General features: G+C 45.5%; 1 protein-coding gene and 1 pseudogene across 9 annotated transcripts in view; both read right to left on the bottom strand.

The window, feature by feature from the left end:
• The window catches only part of MYO1H (myosin IH), a 147,399-nt gene that overhangs the window by 38,072 nt on the left and 90,555 nt on the right, over positions 1-18,772 (bottom strand). For 4 of the 9 annotated variants that reach the window (XM_015077597.3, XM_053206189.1, XM_053206186.1 and 1 more), the window contains exons 2-6: positions 9,268-9,429; positions 6,881-6,996; positions 5,350-5,548; positions 4,384-4,464; positions 1,928-2,107 (exon numbers count right to left, since the gene is read on the bottom strand). In XM_015077597.3, the coding sequence (XP_014933083.1) occupies positions 1,928-2,107; positions 4,384-4,464; positions 5,350-5,548; positions 6,881-6,996; positions 9,268-9,393 (702 nt within the window). In that variant the 5' untranslated portion in view covers positions 9,394-9,429. The remainder of the gene's footprint in view (positions 1-1,927; positions 2,108-4,383; positions 4,465-5,349; positions 5,549-6,880; positions 6,997-9,267; positions 9,430-18,772) is intronic. The other 5 variants (XM_053206192.1, XM_053206193.1, XM_053206191.1 and 2 more) reach the window with 2 other exon arrangements.
• Positions 10,817-10,965, bottom strand: LOC113595184 (uncharacterized; annotated as a pseudogene).

Genomic DNA, 18,772 nt, shown 5'->3' with positions numbered 1-18,772 from the left:
GAAGATGTTTGTCTCAGTAAACACCTGCTAAAAAATGCAGGGAGAGGACAAGCCCTGAAATTCAGATAACAATCTTGACGCAATCACAACCTCCAGCAGAAACTGCCGTGAGGGACGAGGTAGGAGACACTCACTCAAGAAGAGTTTGGCATTTAGAGAAATGAAGGTGATACGGATTCAATCACCAGCAGAGAGGTGATGAGACTTCCCACTGACTCTAGAAGTTGTCTTCTAAAGAAGACACACACCACCGAATGTCACAATTTAAAGGGAAGAGATTCTGGATGAAGTTTCTGTTTTGTTTTGTTTGTTTGTCTCTTTTGCTTTTGTAGTACAAGGTGTTCCTAGATTCCTGGCTATCTGAAGATTCATCACGTTAAACAGATTTCCTTGTTGCCTGGGGAAACCAGAGGTGCTGGGTCATGAAAAGATCCACCCGTGAACTGGCCAGTGTTAAATCTGCAACCTCCCAAATAGCCCTCCCGGTTCGACCAATGGCATCTGCTCCTGCCCCACCAAGGGCGGGGCCAGCTTAAGTCAGTCCTTCCAGGGCACCTAGAGGTTTGGAAGCAGCGCAGATATACTGCGAGTAAAGCCACTACGTTTGTCCAAGTTACAGGGCAACACAAAATTGAACAAAATAATACTGGCGAATGGTCTGAAGGTCTGGCCAGAAAAAAAAATCTGCAAAGATAAAAGACAAGCTACATTCCAAAAGGGAATGATTTGAATTATCAAAGGGTTAGGAGAAGCCCTTGGGAAAAGGATTCAAGGTCTAAAATATTTTTATAAATTGACCCTCTCTGTTCATGCCGTGAGAAGCCAGATGTGAGGCTACCATACAGCTTTATGGGGAGAATTCGGTTCTCGAAAAGGAAAAAAATATGTATATTTATCACATCCGAATTAGTCTTCATTCTCACAATTAGTACGAAATTTGCAAAAGGAGATTGGGATTCTTTTATTTTCATCATTTAGCCTCATTTTTCAAGATGCATTTCGGTCATGTCTACTCTTTCACCAGGGCTATGAAATGCTGGTCTTTCTTTTACAAGATTCACTTCCTAAGACCTCGTTCTCTTTCTCAAATGATGGCCCCACGTGCACTCTGCCAAGCGGCCTCCATTCAAAGCCAGACTCAGCAAAGAAGAGAAAAACCCAAAAATCTTGGGGCATAAAAGGTGCCAGTGACATCAAATAGTGATAGATCCTATACAATCTGGACCTTCTAGAACCCTAGTCCTGGCTGCAGAAAAACTAATGGTGGGAGTCAAATTCTCCAAGTCCATCTTTCAACACTGGGTCCCAGGGTTGCTTACGGGAATGGCCCAAACTCTCTCTGTAAGGAAGTCCATTCATTTTGCAATTAACAACCCTCAGACTGGGAGGCAAGGTGGGGAGTCTTTTCCAAACTAGTTCTGGGAAGCAGAAGGGAGCAGCACAAGTTGTGGACACGGACGGGCAGCGAGTTACTATCACACCCAGACCGGTAGTTCTCACTTCTGCTGTGTATTGGAATCACTGGGGATTCACTTAACTATCCAGAATCACAGGGGAGTGTTTAACACAGCCTTGATGTCCAGGTCCCATATCAGACCAATTAGATTGGAATCTTTAGATTGTGTGTGCATGTGTATGTGTGTGTGTGTGTGTGTGTGTGTGTGTGTGTGTGTGTTGACAAATCCCCTCAGGTGATTCTAATATCAGCCAGGGCTGAGAACCACTCACCTAGAGATTGGTTACTTTACCAAGATCATCTATCTGTCAGGCATAGACAAAGGGGTTATGATAAGTGGCAAGAAACCAGTCCATAGGATATCTCCAGAATGGTAATGAGAAAGTTCTTGGCCATCCCATAGAAGCCCCCAGTAACGCCCTTCATCCCTGCCACCAAAGGGTGCCCCAGCCAGGTACTGGTCCTTCTGACCTGTGAGAGGTATTTATACAGCTGGGGGTCCCGCTCAAGTCCAAGGTAAGCAAGGAGTTCCTCTTCGCCTCCCTCCAGCAGCTGGTAGAAGATGTGGAAGTTCCTCTCGCCCTGGTTTTGATAGACGACTCGAGACTTTTCTATCAGGTAACTGATGATATGCCCGCCTACGGGAATGCCCTTCAGAACAGAACAAAAAATGCCCAATGACGAGAACTGAGCCGCCTTCTTACTGGTGTCTTCTGAGGAACAGAAATTCTGAATTCAAATGATTCTTCTTCTATGCTTAGTGTTTTCTGGGCTCTGTTCACAAATATTTTTGCCTACCCTGAGGTCATGAGAAGGATTTTCTATGCTTCTGTCTAGAAGCGTGAGCATTTTACCATTCGCATTTAGGACTGTGGTTGATCACTACTGAATTCTTGGGTATGGAGTGAGGTAGAGGGTCAAAGGTCTTTTTAGTCACATGGATTTCAGATTGATCAGCACCATTTATTGGAAAGGCAATCGTTTCCCTATTGGATCACAGTGGTGCTTTGGTCATAAGCCAGGCAATCATATCACATGTGGAGGCCTTTGTAGACTCCACTCCCGTCTACTGGCCTGTTTACAGATCTTTGTGTATCACACTGTTTTGTTTTTAAGAATATATCCAGTAAGGGATTTGGGTTCCAGAACATATACAGAACTCCTGCAAATCAACATGAGAAAAACAGCCTAATTAAAAGTGGGCAAAAGGCTTTAACACAAACTTTTTAATTGGCCAGTTATCAAGACTTCACTAATCACCAGGGAGATACAAACATAAATCACACTGGGAAACCACTCTACTCCACCAGAACGTCTCAAACCTAAAAGGACTGATGATACCAGATGCTTTCAAGGGTGCAGAGAACCCTGCTGGTTAACTGGACCCATCGTTAATTATCATAACATTCCTGGTAAGAACCCAACAATGTCACCTCTGGGTATGTGCCCAACATAAGTGGATGCAAATATCTACTCAAAGACATGTTGCAAGGATGTTCAGAGCGCTATCCGCAACAGCCCCAAACTGGAAACCCAACTGTCCATCGACAGGAGAACAGAAAAATCATGATGAGGTCACATAAGCAAAAAATGACCAACTGCCACATGGAGCGACATTAATGAATCTGACAGAGTGTTGATTAAAGGGAGCCAGACAAAAAAGAGGACATATAATTCCTACACATGAGGCCCAAGAACCCACAAAATTAATCTGATTATAGAGGAAAGAACAGTTGGTAACAGTTGGGAGGGCAGATACTGTCAGAGAAGGGTAGGACAATCTTCTAGGCGCTAGAAATTGTTACATCTTGATCTGAGTGCCAGTTGTCACAGGCAGATAGGTAAAAATTCATTAAACTGGACTCATGCCTTGCTTCCTTTTCAGATGTGTTGAATTTCAATAAGGAGTTTAAAAACAGACACAACTATTCAATTTTTTTTTTGTTTTCAAAGTCTGGGCACACTTCACCAGAAGGCCATGTACCGGCTTCTGGAAAACCCTGAGCCAGTCTGTTATCACTACACTCAACCCTCAAGCAACAACTGTCCTCCAGTCTAAGGGATAGTTTGTCCCCTGGAGTTCTACGTCCTTGAGAACTCTGTCGACCCTTCCCACTTGCACGGGCCCCATTTAAATTCTGTGAACATACAACAATACTCATCATACACGGTCTCCGGTTGCCTCCATGCCACAGCAGCAGAGCTGAGTGGTTGTGACGGAAACCATATGGTCCACAGAGTCTGAAATACTGACTATCTGGCCCTATCCAAAAAACATTTGCCAACCCATGCCATATAATTATGCGTGCCCACACAGTACATCGTTTCCATGTGGTTATTCTCAAGCTTTATAAGAAATGGCTGACACGTCAGACTTTCCTAAGACTTGACCATGTTACGTGTAGCTTCATTCACTTGCTCTTGCTGCTACATGACCGTTCATTGGGTGAACATCCCACCATTTAACCATTCTCCTGTCGATGGACACTCGGCCCTCTCCAGATGTGTTGACTGTTTCCAGACCTTTTTACCATCATGAGCAGGGCTCTTGGGGGCAGGCTTGCCAATCTCCAAGAGCGGAATGGGTCCACCTTAGATGATGTGATTTCAACTTCACAAGATAATAATGTTGTTTTCCAAGTGGGTCGCGCCAGCGTGCCCCACCGGCAATGTGGAAAAGTTCCTAATTATCCACATCTTCACCAATAGCTGGTGTGATCAGACTTCTTAATTTTTGCTCACCCAGAAAGTATACAATGGTATCTCATTGCGGTCTTTGTTTGCATTTCCCAAAATGGCGCTAATCCTGGAGTTGTTAGTTATTTGAGCCAATAGAGCCCCTTCTCCCTTAAGGGACCTCGGGTCGGGTTTCTGTCACTGGCAGGCTAAGGGGTCCCCATGAACCAGTAATAGGAACTTCAGTGTACCTTATAGTCAAACTGGATGTCCATGTATTTTCCAAATCTGCTGGAGTTGTCATTCCGGAGTGTTTTCGCATTTCCAAAAGCCTTGCAATACAAAGCGAGGGAGACAGGGACAGGCTGAACCAAACTGTCATGCCTGGTCTTTTAAGCTCACCAAGCTCATCAGATTCCTAACCCCAAACGCCACGATTATGAAAATGGGGGAGGGAGGGGGAGCCAGGGATTAAAGCCATACTTTATCTTCTAAGAAGGAACCACGAAGGACAGAGAATTTGATGCCAAATACTGAGGATAGAGCGAGAGGAAAGGACAAAAAGATCTCTCTAGCATCCAATCTAGGACTGACGAGGGAGAGCTATAGAGGCCCCTAGGCCCCTGCTGTTCTAGAAGACAGAGTTCATGGCCCCCATTACCAGACCTTCTTTTCTATCAAAGAGGTAAACTGTTCAGCCCATAGGTCTATGGGGAAAATTCCTTCAACCACAAATACCTTTAACATGAAGGGCGACAAAAACACAGAATTGCTTGTTCAAAATCAAACAGCAAGTCAGTGAATTGCAATAATCATCCAAATAATTTCAATTAAATAAGAAAGATATTAATAAGAGAGCACGACTTTAGTGCTTACTAATTCTGCTGTGTGCTTTTTATGCATTCACCTGGTTTTACCCTCAGAAACTCCTAGGAGGTGGGAACTATGAGTAGACCCATTCCACAGATAGGGAAACAGAATCTGGGATATGCAGTGGTTTGCTAAAGCTTGCTGAGGCGTGGCTGCCCTGGGATTAGCGTCCATGCTTGCCGGACCTCAAGGTTATGCCCTTAAGCACAATATTTCCCTTGAGACCTTTCTGCTTAACTCCCAGACGGCGATCTGCCCATTTGGACTGTCCTGCACAGGCAGAAGATTCTTCTTACTTAATTGACCTCCCTAGAACTCCCCTCCACAGGTCCTCAAAGATCACTTACCTCCAGCACTGGATTGGAGAGCAGCAGTCTGTCACGGGCTATTTGTAGTGACTCGGTCATTGGGCAGGTCACGGCAAAATACTGGAGAATCTTCTTGGAGGCCTCCGTTTTCCCTGCCCCGCTCTCTCCAGAAATGAGGATGAAGTGGTTAGTTAGCTCAGAGCACATCATGCGGTAAGCGTTGTCAGCTATGGCGTAGCTGGAGAAGGAGCGGGAAGGGGCTGTGTGTAATGCCCACCACAGCAGAAGGACCAAGAACCCCGCCTCCGGGAAACCGCATCCAGACTGTGGTACAAGGACACTGAGCTCAGATATCAAACGCTCACCAGGACCCATTGACTGATCGGAGATAAAATGTACCAGAAATCAAAACTCAGATAACAGAGTTAAAATGGACAAGTTGAGCAACAATGGACATTTTTTAAAAGTTTATTTATTTTGAGAGAGAGAGCGTGCGCCTGCGAGTGAGCAAGGGAGGGGCAGAGAGAGAGGGAGAGAATCCCAAGCAGGCTCCAGCCTGTCATTGCAAAGCCTGACATGGGGGCTTGAACCCGTGAACGTGAGATCGCGACCTGAGCCAAAATCATGAGCCAGACACTCAACCGACTGAGCTGCCAAGGCGCCCCCATCAACATTTCATATGAGAATAAGCCAGATACTAAATTATATATATCCCCAAGAGACATTCTATTAACTGCAGGTAGAAATAACGTCTTGTCTAAATAGTTTAAACACTTAATAGCTATAATGAGATCCCAAGTTTCCTCTTTCCTTCAAGATGTAGCGTAGTAAGAGTACCAAGACAGGAAAGCAAAAATATCTTAAAAGCTCTGTGATATCTATAGGACAAGAGGTGAGAGTGGTACAAGGGTTTTACCTTCAAGATCAGAAACCAAAGCGTGAAAGTCTCCCAAGAGTATAAGCTTCCCACGTGGCCAGTTTGAAAGCCGGCTAATTTGGATCCCCCTAGTGGTAGTGATTCAGAAAGGTTTATAAAGGCCTTACAGGAGGTGAATAGGTAAGTCCTCAAGAAAAATGGAGAGACAGCCCACATACTAGCCCAGAAGTCAACCAGGGAGAACTGAGAAATTCAGTGGCGCCATAGTGACATATAGATCAGACAGGAAATTGCTTGAACTACGGATCTGCGGGACCGCTACTAACGGGAGGCTCCTTTTGCCGCCATGATACTCAGACACCAGTAGATGGCGCTACAGCAAACCTCTTCCCAGAAAAGACCCCTCTCCAGCCACGCTCTTAGAGCTCTTAACAGTTAACAAAAGATTCCACCTCTCGGGATATTTAAACTGAGACTTGACAAGGATCTGATGCTTTCCATTGTGTTGAAAGATATTTATCAAGAAGGCAGGAGTTTAAGTGAGGTCCAGAACCTAATGAGGATGCATCAAAGATATGGATGGATGGATGGATGGATGGATGGATGGATGGATAGGAAAGAGGGAGAGAGGGAAAAGGAAAAAAGAGGAAGAGAGAAAAATACTACTGATGACCCCCCATATGTACTACTTACACATGTGGTGGCAGTTCAAAGAAATTGACCCGTTGATAAAGTTCCATCTGGCTCATAGTGTAGATTCCAAGCTCCTGGTACGGATTCACAGATACAAGGAGAGTCCCAATATAGGTCTAGAAAATGGACCAAAGCACTAGTGAGGAATTGTGGGGTGCAAAGGGCTACAGTGAGAGACCATCACATGCCATGAGCCCCATGTGTTCATTTCATGGGATATAAAACAATAAATAAGACAGGTGGTGTCCCTGCTGTCCTGGAGCTTACACGCGTGTGCACATGTCTGGGGGAAGGGGCAGACAACCAACCCAAGGGTTCCAGAATGCTTCAATTAGAATGGTAAGAAAGGTACACATAGGGTAATGAGAGAGGGAGTGACCAAGGAAGGCCACCTTAGCTCGTGGGCTTGGGGAAGTCTTCTTTAAGGAGGTGACTCCGAGCTGAAACTTGAATGATGAAAAAAAAGTAGGCAGGAAAGGGCAGGTCAGGCTGAGGGGTCCAGGGTGGGCAGGCTGGCTGCCCTGGAGGTCAGCGAGGGAGTGGGGAACGGAAGACGCTAAGACACGGAGTCCGAGATGGAACAAGTTCGGATCCCCCAGGGCATGAAGAACCGGGGGTTTATTCCAAATGCAGCGTGTGGTGGAGACACCGTTCTCCCTACTGATAAGTAATACTTGCCTTACACTGTAAATGTAAAATGGAGAGCTTTACGAAGAGAGCACCACAATCTGACCCACATTGATGTTTCAGAGAGGTCTCTCCGGCCATTGGGTGAAAGCAGGGAAGATAGGCATCCCGGCTGTCTCCAGCTGGGCCAACATTCCCACCTGCTGGCACGTATTTCCCTGGGTTGCAATGTTGCGTTCTATTACTGGTCAAGTTCCTCACATACTTGTGATTGTAACAGAACCACTAACGTAAACGCTTCTTGGAATACACTTAGGAATGACCAAAGCTCTCACCCTCTTAAACAGAAAACAAAGACATGCCTGGGCTCCTCTGGAAATACATCTGGAGTTTTCAAATTCTGGGTTTGTTACTGGGTTTCATTCCAGAGCCTCGATATTGGAGGTTCTCAAGTTTATGCCTAGGCTAAAATCATTCTAACGGATGTTTCTAACCTCTAGAACAAAGTCGAACAGAGAACTAGAACAGATGAGAGTACCATATTTTGTCTAAAATTGTGCACGGCTCCCACCAGTAGAAATCTTCCAGGGTAGAACGTAGTTTCTGAAATCTGTTCAAACCGGAAATGATTTTTTCATGATGATCCTATCATCCCACTTATACTTCTCCATACCGCACTCTTTCTCCTTGGCTTATACATAAAATCTACTTCAATCAAAAATATATACTCTAAGAATTCCCATTGCTTATTTCTCCCAGTAACCTTGCTTTCGACATACGGATTAAGTCATGGCACCATTAAAAACAAAACAGCTACAAGGCAAATATCGTTAGATCGCTTTTCATGGTCTAATTTACTCTTAGCAACAGCTAATAAAATCTCAATAAAGTTAATTAAGTTTAAAAACACACAGAGACGCTGTGGAGTTTGCCCTACAACAATCTACCTGAAATTTGACCAATCAAATCAAGGTGCGGTGAGAAATGGGGAACTTAATAAAAACTGACCACCACTAGAAGCAACCAGACAAACCTAAGAACAGGTCCGGCCATGTGTGGCAACCTTGACCCTTGGAGATTCATGGGATGCGGTGGACATCTCTTATATTTGCCTGTCTGGCATCTCGATCCCCTCCTTCCGGCAGATTCCTTTGAGGAACCTTCTCCGGCTGGCAGCCCGCATCAAACGGTAAGGTGCACACTGGCCTAAATCCTCACCTCCTGGGCTAGGCCTGGGTAAATAGCCTGGCCAATCAGAATATTCCTCACTTCAGCTGTGGGGATTGGTTCAGAGGTAAGCAATGACCCGAGATGGGCCAATCAGAGCCAACCAATGTCTGTGTCTCCGGGAGGAATTGCTCTCTTGGCTACCAACATCAGCCTGGTCCGGCTGTCAGCTACCCAGCCCCCTTGCCCCCTTGCATAGAGTCCGCCCCAGAAAGAGACCTTTGCAAAATCGAGCAGAGAGGTGGGAAAGAGCCCTTGAGGCTCTTCAAGACTCATCACCCTAGACCCTAGATCTATTTCTGGACCCTACAGTGACAAGGGTCAATAGATTCTGTCTTATGGCTTACGCCCGTTTAAGCTGGGTCTTTGTCACTGGAAGCCAGGATTGGGGTGCATCTGGCAGTGGTCCCTTCACCCCTCTCTTTAAAGGCTGATCTAATGGAGAGATACTGCTCACTATCCTCAAGGCTGTGAAGACAGGCAGGAGGGGAACCACCAGTCTAGGGAAACAGCTGAGGAACAGGTGACATTACATAGATGAGGTTCTCGCTGAAACGCTTTCGAAGATTGTCCAGAAAAGCAGATTCGCTGGTGTAGGCATCCAACAGCACAAAATCCTGCACCCCGACCTTGTCCCGGGCGGTCAGCGTGCTTTCCATGTGCAGACGAATGTGCTTCCTCCTCACTTCTTCTTTCTGCGGCAAACAGAACATTCGTCAGCAGCTCGCTTATTCTGCAGCCCCTATTGCTCCTCGAAGACGGAAACAGCGAGATCCCCTGGGGACAGTGGAGCGCTGAGATCACATTAGGCTCTCTTTGTTAAGGGTTTACGATCTGGTTAGGGATACAAGGGGATGGTAATAAAAGCAGTAACGGTAACGGCAGCAGCTGACAGCAACCGAGCAGTGACTGCTAGGTACTACGCTAAATACTTGGCCTCTATTTTCTTTGGCCCTAGTGCTGAGGCTAGGAAGTAAATGCTATTGCCGTGCCTATTTAACAGATGAGGAAACTGAGGACAGAGACACTATAAAGCACGTCCAAGTTCTGCCAAAAGGCACGGCCAGGATATGAACCTAGACAGCCCGGCCCCAGAGTCTTTCTTGACCATCCCTTACTAAGCATCAGTTACCTCAGCTTGCTGTGTAATTCTGAGATGCGTGAGGAATTTGGTTGCAATGGGAATTTCTTGTTACAGAGGAACACTCAAGGCAGGACACCCCGGAAGGGTCCTCTCTCCAAGGCTGGGCTTCAGACCTCCCTGGAAAAGGAGTCATCGCAGCTCACTGGAAGGTGGAGAATCTCGGCGGGATACCAGGGGGCAGAGCTGGTCCACTGTCCCTAGACGGTGTCCGTGAGGGACACAGGTGGGCAAAGGGAGTCCGATCGGCGCTGGGCAGCGGGCCTGGTGCAGCACTGCCTGAGTCAGGAGGGCTGTGGGAAACAGCTCTCCAGGTCTGGGGCAAGCTGAGGCTGGAGACTGGAGGGTAGAGAGAGAGAGTGGGGGGGCACCGCCATAGGAGGTGGCCTGGAGCGTGTGAGCTCTGCGTTGGGAGGATCGCCACAAGGTGATCAGCAGGCCCAGGCTACTGGGGGGCTGAGGGACCGTGCTCTGGGCACACGGTTAGTGCATGGGTCACCATGTACCACTGCGCAGGCGACTGCCGCTGAAAAGCAGCAGCAAAACCTAGCAAAGGGAGCCAGAAAGAGAAACCTCTGGCTAGTGCAGCGTCCCTCCAGCGCCCTCTAGTGACCAGGATGCAAGGAGCAACGCTCAAGGAGGTCGGTTATCCCAGGGCAGGTCCTGAAGGATGAATCTGGGCATGGGACAGGAAATTGACAACGGACACCTTTGGATACACAGAGGATCTGGAATAGCTGAAACAGTCTGGACAAAGGAAAACAAAGCTAGAGGACTCACGCATCTTCGCCGGGAGTAATCAAGCCCGCTGTGTCAACTGATTTTTAACAAAGGTACCAAAACAAGTCAGTGCAAAAAGGGAAAATCTTTTCAACTAATTGCACAGGAATAGCTAGGTATCATAATGAGGTAAATCCATTTCAACCCTACTTCATGATACATATACTTATATATTATAAAATAATGTAGTGTAATACATATAAAAGATATGTTCATATTTTAATACATTTCTATTACTTGAACTTTTAATTAGCAATAATCGCGCCTCGGATAAACCTCATTGGCTACGATACTGCCACTGCGCAAAGCTTACTTGAACTTTTATATGTGTAAAACTATATGTAAAACTTCCACATATCTATATATTATATGAACCTGTATGTATAAAACTATATGTAAAACTTCTATATATCTATATATTATACAGTATACATTTATATATAAAACTATATATAAGACACATATCTATATAATATATAAACATATATACAAAACTCTATATAAAACTTTTTTTATGTCAGGGCACCTGGGTGGCTCAGTCGGTTGAGCGCCCAATGCTTGATTTTGGCTCAGGTCGGGATCCCAGGTTCATGGGATGAAGCCCTGTGTAGGGCTCTGTGCTGACAGTGCAGTCTACTTGAGATTCTCTCTCTCCCCCTCTGCCTGTCTCCCCTGCCTGCATGCTCTCTCTCAAAATTAATTAAAAACAAACCTTTTAAATTCATCTATATATTATATAAACTTACATATGGAACTATATAAAGAACACTTTTATTATATATGAACTTTATATATAAACAATTCCTATCCATAATATATAAAGATATAAATTTATAAAAACATGTCGGACATATTGTAACATTTTATTTATATATATAAAAGTTTGAGATGAATCTGAGACCTAACTGTAAATGCATAATCTATAAAGCTAACGGGAGAAAACAGAAGAGAATATCTCTGCAACCAGAGGAAGGTAACATTTCCTTATGACAAAGAAAGAAAGAACTATAAAAAATAAGGCATTTGACTTCATCAAAAACTTCTCCCAGAAGACGCCATTAAGAAAACGAATAGGCAAGCCACAGACTGGCCGAAAGTGTTCACAAGATATATACCTGCGAAGGATTTGCACCCAGGATAAAAGATTCTTATGACTCAGTGACAAAAAATCAAACCCCGTAAAAATTGCGCAGAAGACTTGAACGGACGTTTCACAAAGGCAGTCAAAACGAATGGTCAATGAGCGCATAGGCAAGTGCTCAACGTCATTAGTCATCAGGGAAACGCAAGTCAGAACTGCACCGAGATGGCCCCAGAGCAGCTCGAATGAAAAAGACTGACAGCACCAACTATGAGCGAGACGCAGAACAGATGGACCGCTCCCGCCTCGCTGGCAGGAATGTGAAGTGATAGAATCACTTTGGGAAAAGGTCTGGCAGTTTCTAATAAAGTTAGCCTCCGCCCTTTGATCCAGCAGTCCCCTTCCAAGTATTTACGTAGGAGAAGTGTAAACACACAGCCACAAAAGGGCTCCAACATAAAGGTTTACAGCAACTTTATTCATAACGGCCCCAAACTGGAAACAATCCAAATTTCCATCAACCGGAGAGCGGACGTGGAATCTATACACTAGAAAGGGTACAGCGATACAAGAGAGAACCAGTACGCAAGACACAGAGGACTCTCACCGGCATTGTGCTGAGTGAAAGAACTCAGACACAAAAGAGTGCATGCCCTAGGATTCCATTTATCTGAAAATCTGGAAGCAAAACTAATCTGCGGTGGAAAATCAGAACAATTGTTGCCTGGTTAGGGGGGGTTGTCTGGCAAAGGGCATTTTTGGAGTGATGGAAACATTCTCTGCCTTGATAGGGCTGTGTGTTACATGTCTGTTTGCCAAGATACCTTGTTAAGATTTGGTAGATTTCCACATATGTAAATTTTATTCTAAAAAAGGACCACAGGGGGGCCTGGGTGGCTCGGTCGGTTGGGCGTCCGACTTCGGCTCAGGTCATGAACTCGTGGTTTGTGAGTTCGAGCCCCGCATCGGGCTCTGTGCTGACAGCTTGGAGCCTGCTTCGGATTCTGTGTCTCCCTCTCTCTCTGCCCTTCCCCCTGCTCATGCTCTGTCTCTCTCTGTCTCTCAAAAACAAATAAATGTTTAAAAAAAAAATTTTTTTTTTTAAAAAAAGAACCACAAAAAAAGTGTGCAGGGGATGGAGAGTGGGTGAAGGCCTACAAGGAAACAGAAAAGCAGAATGGTAATAATTGTTGAAGCTGGGTGATGGGAATAGGGCGGATTTATTATACTGATCTGTTTGTACACATTCAAAATTTTGCATAATAGAAAGTTTTAAAAACCAGAATGGCCACCAGGTGTCTCTCTACCCTAGTCAAACGGAGCTAGAACACTGCTCTCCAAGGATGAAAACAATGCATTTAGATTGTAAAAGAATCGTGAAAGAATATCCTGGTGATTCCAAATATCCCCATTTTAAAGCATTTGTGGGACGCCTGGGTGGCTCAGTCGAGTAAGCATCTACTCTTGATTTCAGCTCAGGTCGTGATCTCACAGTTCGTGGGTTCGAGCCCCGCATCGGGCTCTGCGCTGACAGCTTGGAGTGCTTGAGATTCTGTCTCTCTCCCTTTCTCTGCTGCTCCCCTGCTCTCTCTCCTCTCTCCCTCTCAAAGTAAACACTTAAAAAAAAAAAAAAGTGTGTGTGTCTGTGTGTTTAAGAGAGGCAGTAAAGGACCCTGGAACACAAGCCTTCCCCGGGATTTAAATCCAATCTCTGGAGGGGCGCCTGGGTGGCTCAGTCGGTTGGGCGTCCGACTTCAGCTCAGGTCACGATCTCACGGCCCGTGAGTTCGAGCCCCGCGTCGGGCTCTGGGCTGATGGCTCAGAGCCTGGAGCCTGCTTCCGATTCTGTGTCTCCCTCTCTATCTGCCCCTCCCCCGTTCATGCTCTGTGTCTCTCTGTCTCAAAAATAAATAAACGTTAAAAAAAAAAAATTAAAAAAAAAATCCAGTCTCTGTCACTTCCGGGGAAAGTCTCTTTCACTCTGCAAGGACCTCTGTTTCAGGTCTGTAAAATGGAAACATAACTGTACCTACTTGGCAAGGTTGTTGGTTTGAACAGACCATGGAAAGGACTTGGCATGGTGCCAGACACAATGTCAGCTCTGGGAGCACGTCCTTCGAGCCCCATTAGTATTACTGTATTAGTAATTATCAGAAACGAGAAAACAAAGTGAAAAGTGCGCCGGTTAGTGGTCAGCGAGCCCCTGTTGAATTGGGAGTGGGCTGGAGTCTGAAATGTCGGGAGCCGCGCCCACAAATATCACTGCCATCAGATCCCCACACTGGAGGGTGCAGAAATTACAATGCTCTCTTATCCCCCTTCGATCGATGTGTGCTTACAAGAGTGAGCCCTGCAGTCAGTACCTCGGGCTTTCTGTGACTGGCAGCCCGAACCGATTTTGCATAAACCTCGAAGATTAAGGAATGGGACAGTGATTTTAACTCGCCAAGGGCCACTTCGGACTGGAGTTTTGTTTGCTGCAATATTTCAATTCCCATGGCTGGGTTCCTTTTACCTAGCTCATTTCCAAATCTCTTGAAAGGGCAAGAGGAAATGAGAGTGTCCTGGTAAGACTGACGGGAACAGTCAAAGGGATGAAAATCGGGGCAGAGGGGATGGGGGAATAAAGCAATTCAAGTAGTTCCGCTTTGACCCAAAAGAAAAGGATCGAAAGATTTTATCAGGAAGAGAATATCAAATCCGGAAAGGACCAAATAAGAGGGAAGAAATTCAAGAGAGAGGTTTTTAGGAGACCTAAGACTGAACATCTTTGGGGCGATAAAACTTTTGTAGAGGATGCTGTTGTGCAAACCCACAGGTTAGGGATCACAAGCTGTGCTGCCTGCAGGGACCCGGGCAGGTGCTAGGGTTGAGTCAAGCTGGTGGATGATAGGGACTCGCTTAGATTAGGGAACGAATGGCCATCGAAACCGGGCCACCCCCGCTTGTCTCCGCTGACTCCAGGTGTGAACGTTTGCCTGGTGTTGCCAGACCTTCCGATCATTCAAGAAAAGTCAGAAATTTGGAATTTTATGTGAAGTCTGTTGCACATGCATAGCCCGGTGGGGCACCAGTTGAAAGAAAGCTAGTCACCCTTCGTCTTGGGTGGTTCAGATAATTCACTTGTCCGCAGGCAGGAGACTCAGGAGATGCTCCCACCGGGACCATTATTTTGGAAGCGTCATATCATCAGTGATGGCCTGACCATACCACCTTCTATATAACCTAGCACTTGACCCAGTGTGTGTCTGGGTGAGTGGGGGGAGAGGGGGAAGGAAGGGAGGAGGGAGGCACAGCGTATATCAAGATGGCTAAATGCTGTGACAGAGACCAAAATGCCTGGCACACATTCCATGCATGTCCCGACCTTTCCCCCTGCAGTTAAGTCACATGACTATTTTGGACCAACAGACTGTGGCTAGAAGTGACCTCTGTGCCAGCTCCTCCATTGGGTTATCCAGACTCCTTCAAGGCTGCAGTGACTGGGAATTTCTTGTGGAATGGACGAGCCACAAAATCGATACGGCCTGGATCCGGAGTCATCACATGGAGAGAGATGCTCTAATGAATCATCCAGACGCACAGTAGTCTTTGCGTAAGCAAGAAATAAACTCCTGCTGCGGCCAAGTTCGGAGAATTGGGGGCTGTTTGTTGCTGTAGCTGAAGGCTGCTTATCCTGACTCATATACCTGCAGAAAAGGGCTTTTTCCACGGGGAGAACAACACTTGGAAAGTGAGTCACAGCTTTTGCACGTTAAACTCAGCCAACTGTCCTGGCTACAACTCTAAGGTTTGGAAGATGAGAAGAGGGAATTTTGTTTTTAATGTTTATTTCTTTTTGAGAATGAAAGTGAGAGAGGCGGGGAGGGGGGGAGGGAGAGAAAGGCAGAGAGAAAGAGAGAGGGAGACGGAAGATCTGAGGCGGGCTCCTCACTGACAGCAGAGAGCCCAATGTGGGGCTCGAACTCAAACCATGAGATCATGATCTAAGCCCAAGTCATCAGATGCTTAACCAATTGAGCCACCCAGGCACCCCAAGAGGGAAATTTTTTTCTTGATGTTTATTTATGTTTGGGGGGGGTGGGGACACAGTGCGCGCAGGGGAGGGGCAGAGAGAGAGGGAGACACAGAATCGGAAGCAAGCTCCAGGCTCTGAGCTGTCCGCACAGAGCTCGATGCGGGGCTCGAACTCACAGGCCGTGAGATCATGACCTGAGCCGAAGTCAGATGCTTAACTGACTGAGCCACCCAGGTGCCCCAAGGGGGAATTTTTTTTAAGGGGAGAAGATAAGCCCTTGAGTTGTAGCTTTTGAAAGTCTATGCTTCAGGACACTTTTTTCAAGGGAAGTCCTAAAAAACCTCTGTATGTAAAATTAAGGAAAACAAAGCCTTTCTGTTTAGGGGGAAAGTCTCACCAGGTTACCCATGGACATGTGGGAGAGAGTCTGGGAACCCCTAGGGCAAGAGGAGAGTTGGTAAAACCCTGTTTATCCCCTAGAATCCTGTTCACCAGGCTTCCATATTTAAGTGCTTCCTTCAAATTCATAGTTGTACCTGGGTACCAACCCGTACTATTCCTTTACTTCATAATTTCTTTAGGGTTTTTTTTTTTCTTTCCTGTAAATATACGTAGTTATAGCTTTTATTACGAAAAGTGTTCACACACAGGGGCGCCTGGGTGGCTCAGTTGGCTGAGAGTCTGACTTTGGCTCAGGTCATGATCTTGCAGTTCATGAGTTTGGGCCTCACATCGGGCTCTGCTGCCAGCACAGAGCCTGAAGCAGGCCTCGAACTCATGACCCAGGAGATCGTGACCTGAGCCGAAACCAAGAGTTGGACGCTTAACAGACTGAGCCACCCGGGTGCTCCGAGCAAGTATTCTTTATGGGATTGCTCTATTTCCCTTCCAGAGAATTCACTGATAACGTACAGAAATGCTACTGATTTCTGTAGGTCAATTTTGTATCCTGACACTTTATAGGATTCACTGATTAGATCGAACAGTTTTTTGGTGGAGTCTTAGGATTTTTTTCCTTTTTTTTTTTTTTTAATGTTTGTTTATTTTTGAGAGAGAGACACACAGAGCGTGAGCAGGGAAGGAGTAGAGAGAGAGGAAGACACAGAATCCGAAGCAGGCTCCAGGCTCCGAGCTGTCAGCACAGAGCCCGACGCGGGGCTCGAACCCACGAACCGTGAGATCATGACCTGAGCTGAAGTCGGACGCCCAACCGACTGAGCCACCCAGGAGCCCCCAGGATTTTCTATAGGCAAAATCATGCCACCTGCAAATAGAGCCCATTTTACTTCTGCCTTTCCAACTCTGATGGCTTTTATTTCTTTTTCTTGCCCAACTGCTCTGGCTAGAACAGTATTATGTTGAATATCAGTGGTGACAGTGGATATCAGATCTTGTTTTCCATCCGAAAGGATGCAAGAAAGTGTTTCTCAAAATGCATGAGGAGTTTATTATTTCAATTCAAATACATAACTAAGGGGTTTGTATGGAATCTTACCTTTCTTATATTATTTCCCCTTTCTTTATCCAAAACCCTCGTTCAGTGACACAATTATTCATGGGATTTTTTCCATAATACGTAGTTCTAAAGTAAGAACACCAACACTATCCCCAATGTGATTAGTGGAAAAGGTCTGAAAGTTTTTCAGTTATTTGTCTTGGGAGTGTACTTTTCTGGGGTTGTATAGGCACATCACTGCGTTTTTAAGTCCCCTTGAAATAGTTGATCTCAAAAGAAAAAGAAAAAGAAATAGTTGATCTCTATGTGGTTCTACCAGCAATTAAATACACCCTTAGGTTTATCTCCTTTATTTTATTCCTTACTTGGAGATTAATTTTTCAATGTTATTTTACTCTATAATTCTGTAAACATTTTAATGGTTCCAAAGAACAAAATAAGGCATATTCACAGAACTAGCTCCTACCCCTGTCTCTTGAGCCCTATTCCTTTCTATTTCTGTAAATGACCATTTAAAAATTATTAGGGATGCCTGGGTGACTCAGTCAGTTAAGCGTCCGACTTCGGCTCAGGTCATGATCTCACAGCTTGTGGGTTTGAGCCCCGTGTCGGGCTCTGTGCTGACAGCTCGGAGCCTGGAGCCTGTTTCCGATTCTGTGTCTCCCTGTCTCTCTGCCCCTCCCTTGTGTGCTCTCTCTCTCTCAAAAATAAAACAAACATGAAAAACATTTGAAAGTTATTACAATGCTAAAATTGTTTCTTAAATATTAGCAAACGCCTGTCGGTTGTTTCCCTCCTTTCTTAGGCATGTATTTGCAAATTCTATATTCTGTTCTTCCAACTTGTCTTTCACTGGGACATGTCTCCTGGTGATCGCTTCAGAGCTGTTAATAACGACATTCCTCATTCCTTTTTTTAGAGTTGCCAAGTACCCCACTGTGCGTATGTACCTACTACGGTTTATTCAAATGGTCGCCCAGAGAAAGATCTCAACTAACCCTTCTCAGAAACTGACAGAAAACAATGGCAAAAAAATCAGTAGGACACAGAAAAGCTAACCAGAATTAACTAACACAAGTAGAACATTGCACCCCACCATTGAAGAATATGCATTTTGTTTCAAAAGCACATAGAGTACTTATAGTAAGTTGACCACAGCCCGGGCCATAAAGCAAATCTCAAGGGATTTATGTCATGCAAAGCTGAGTCCGGCCAAGCATCTAGGTCAACACTCCAGTAGAACCTTCTGAGACGATAATGTTCTAGAACTTCATTGTCTCTTACGGCAGCTGATAGCCACACATGGCCCGTCAGCGTTTGAAATACAATGAGTGAGACTGAGGGACTGAAATTTTAATTTCAATTAACCTCAACAGGCAGCACAGGCCTAGACCTAACTTCCCATTTGAAGGATAACAAAGAACGAGAAACACTTTTTTTTTTTTTTAAGTTTATTTTGAGAGAGAGAGAAAGAGTGTGAGTCAGGGAGGGCAGAGAGAGAGAGAGAAAGAGTCTCTGCCCAGGAGGGGCAGAGGGGGGGAGAGAGAGAGAGAAGAGAGACC

The sequence above is a fragment of the Acinonyx jubatus genome, chromosome D3 (assembly GCF_027475565.1).
Source record: "Acinonyx jubatus isolate Ajub_Pintada_27869175 chromosome D3, VMU_Ajub_asm_v1.0, whole genome shotgun sequence".
Taxonomy (NCBI): Eukaryota; Metazoa; Chordata; class Mammalia; order Carnivora; family Felidae; genus Acinonyx; species Acinonyx jubatus.
Note: the sequence above shows the minus strand (reverse complement) of the source record. Positions and strands in the feature narration are given on the sequence as shown.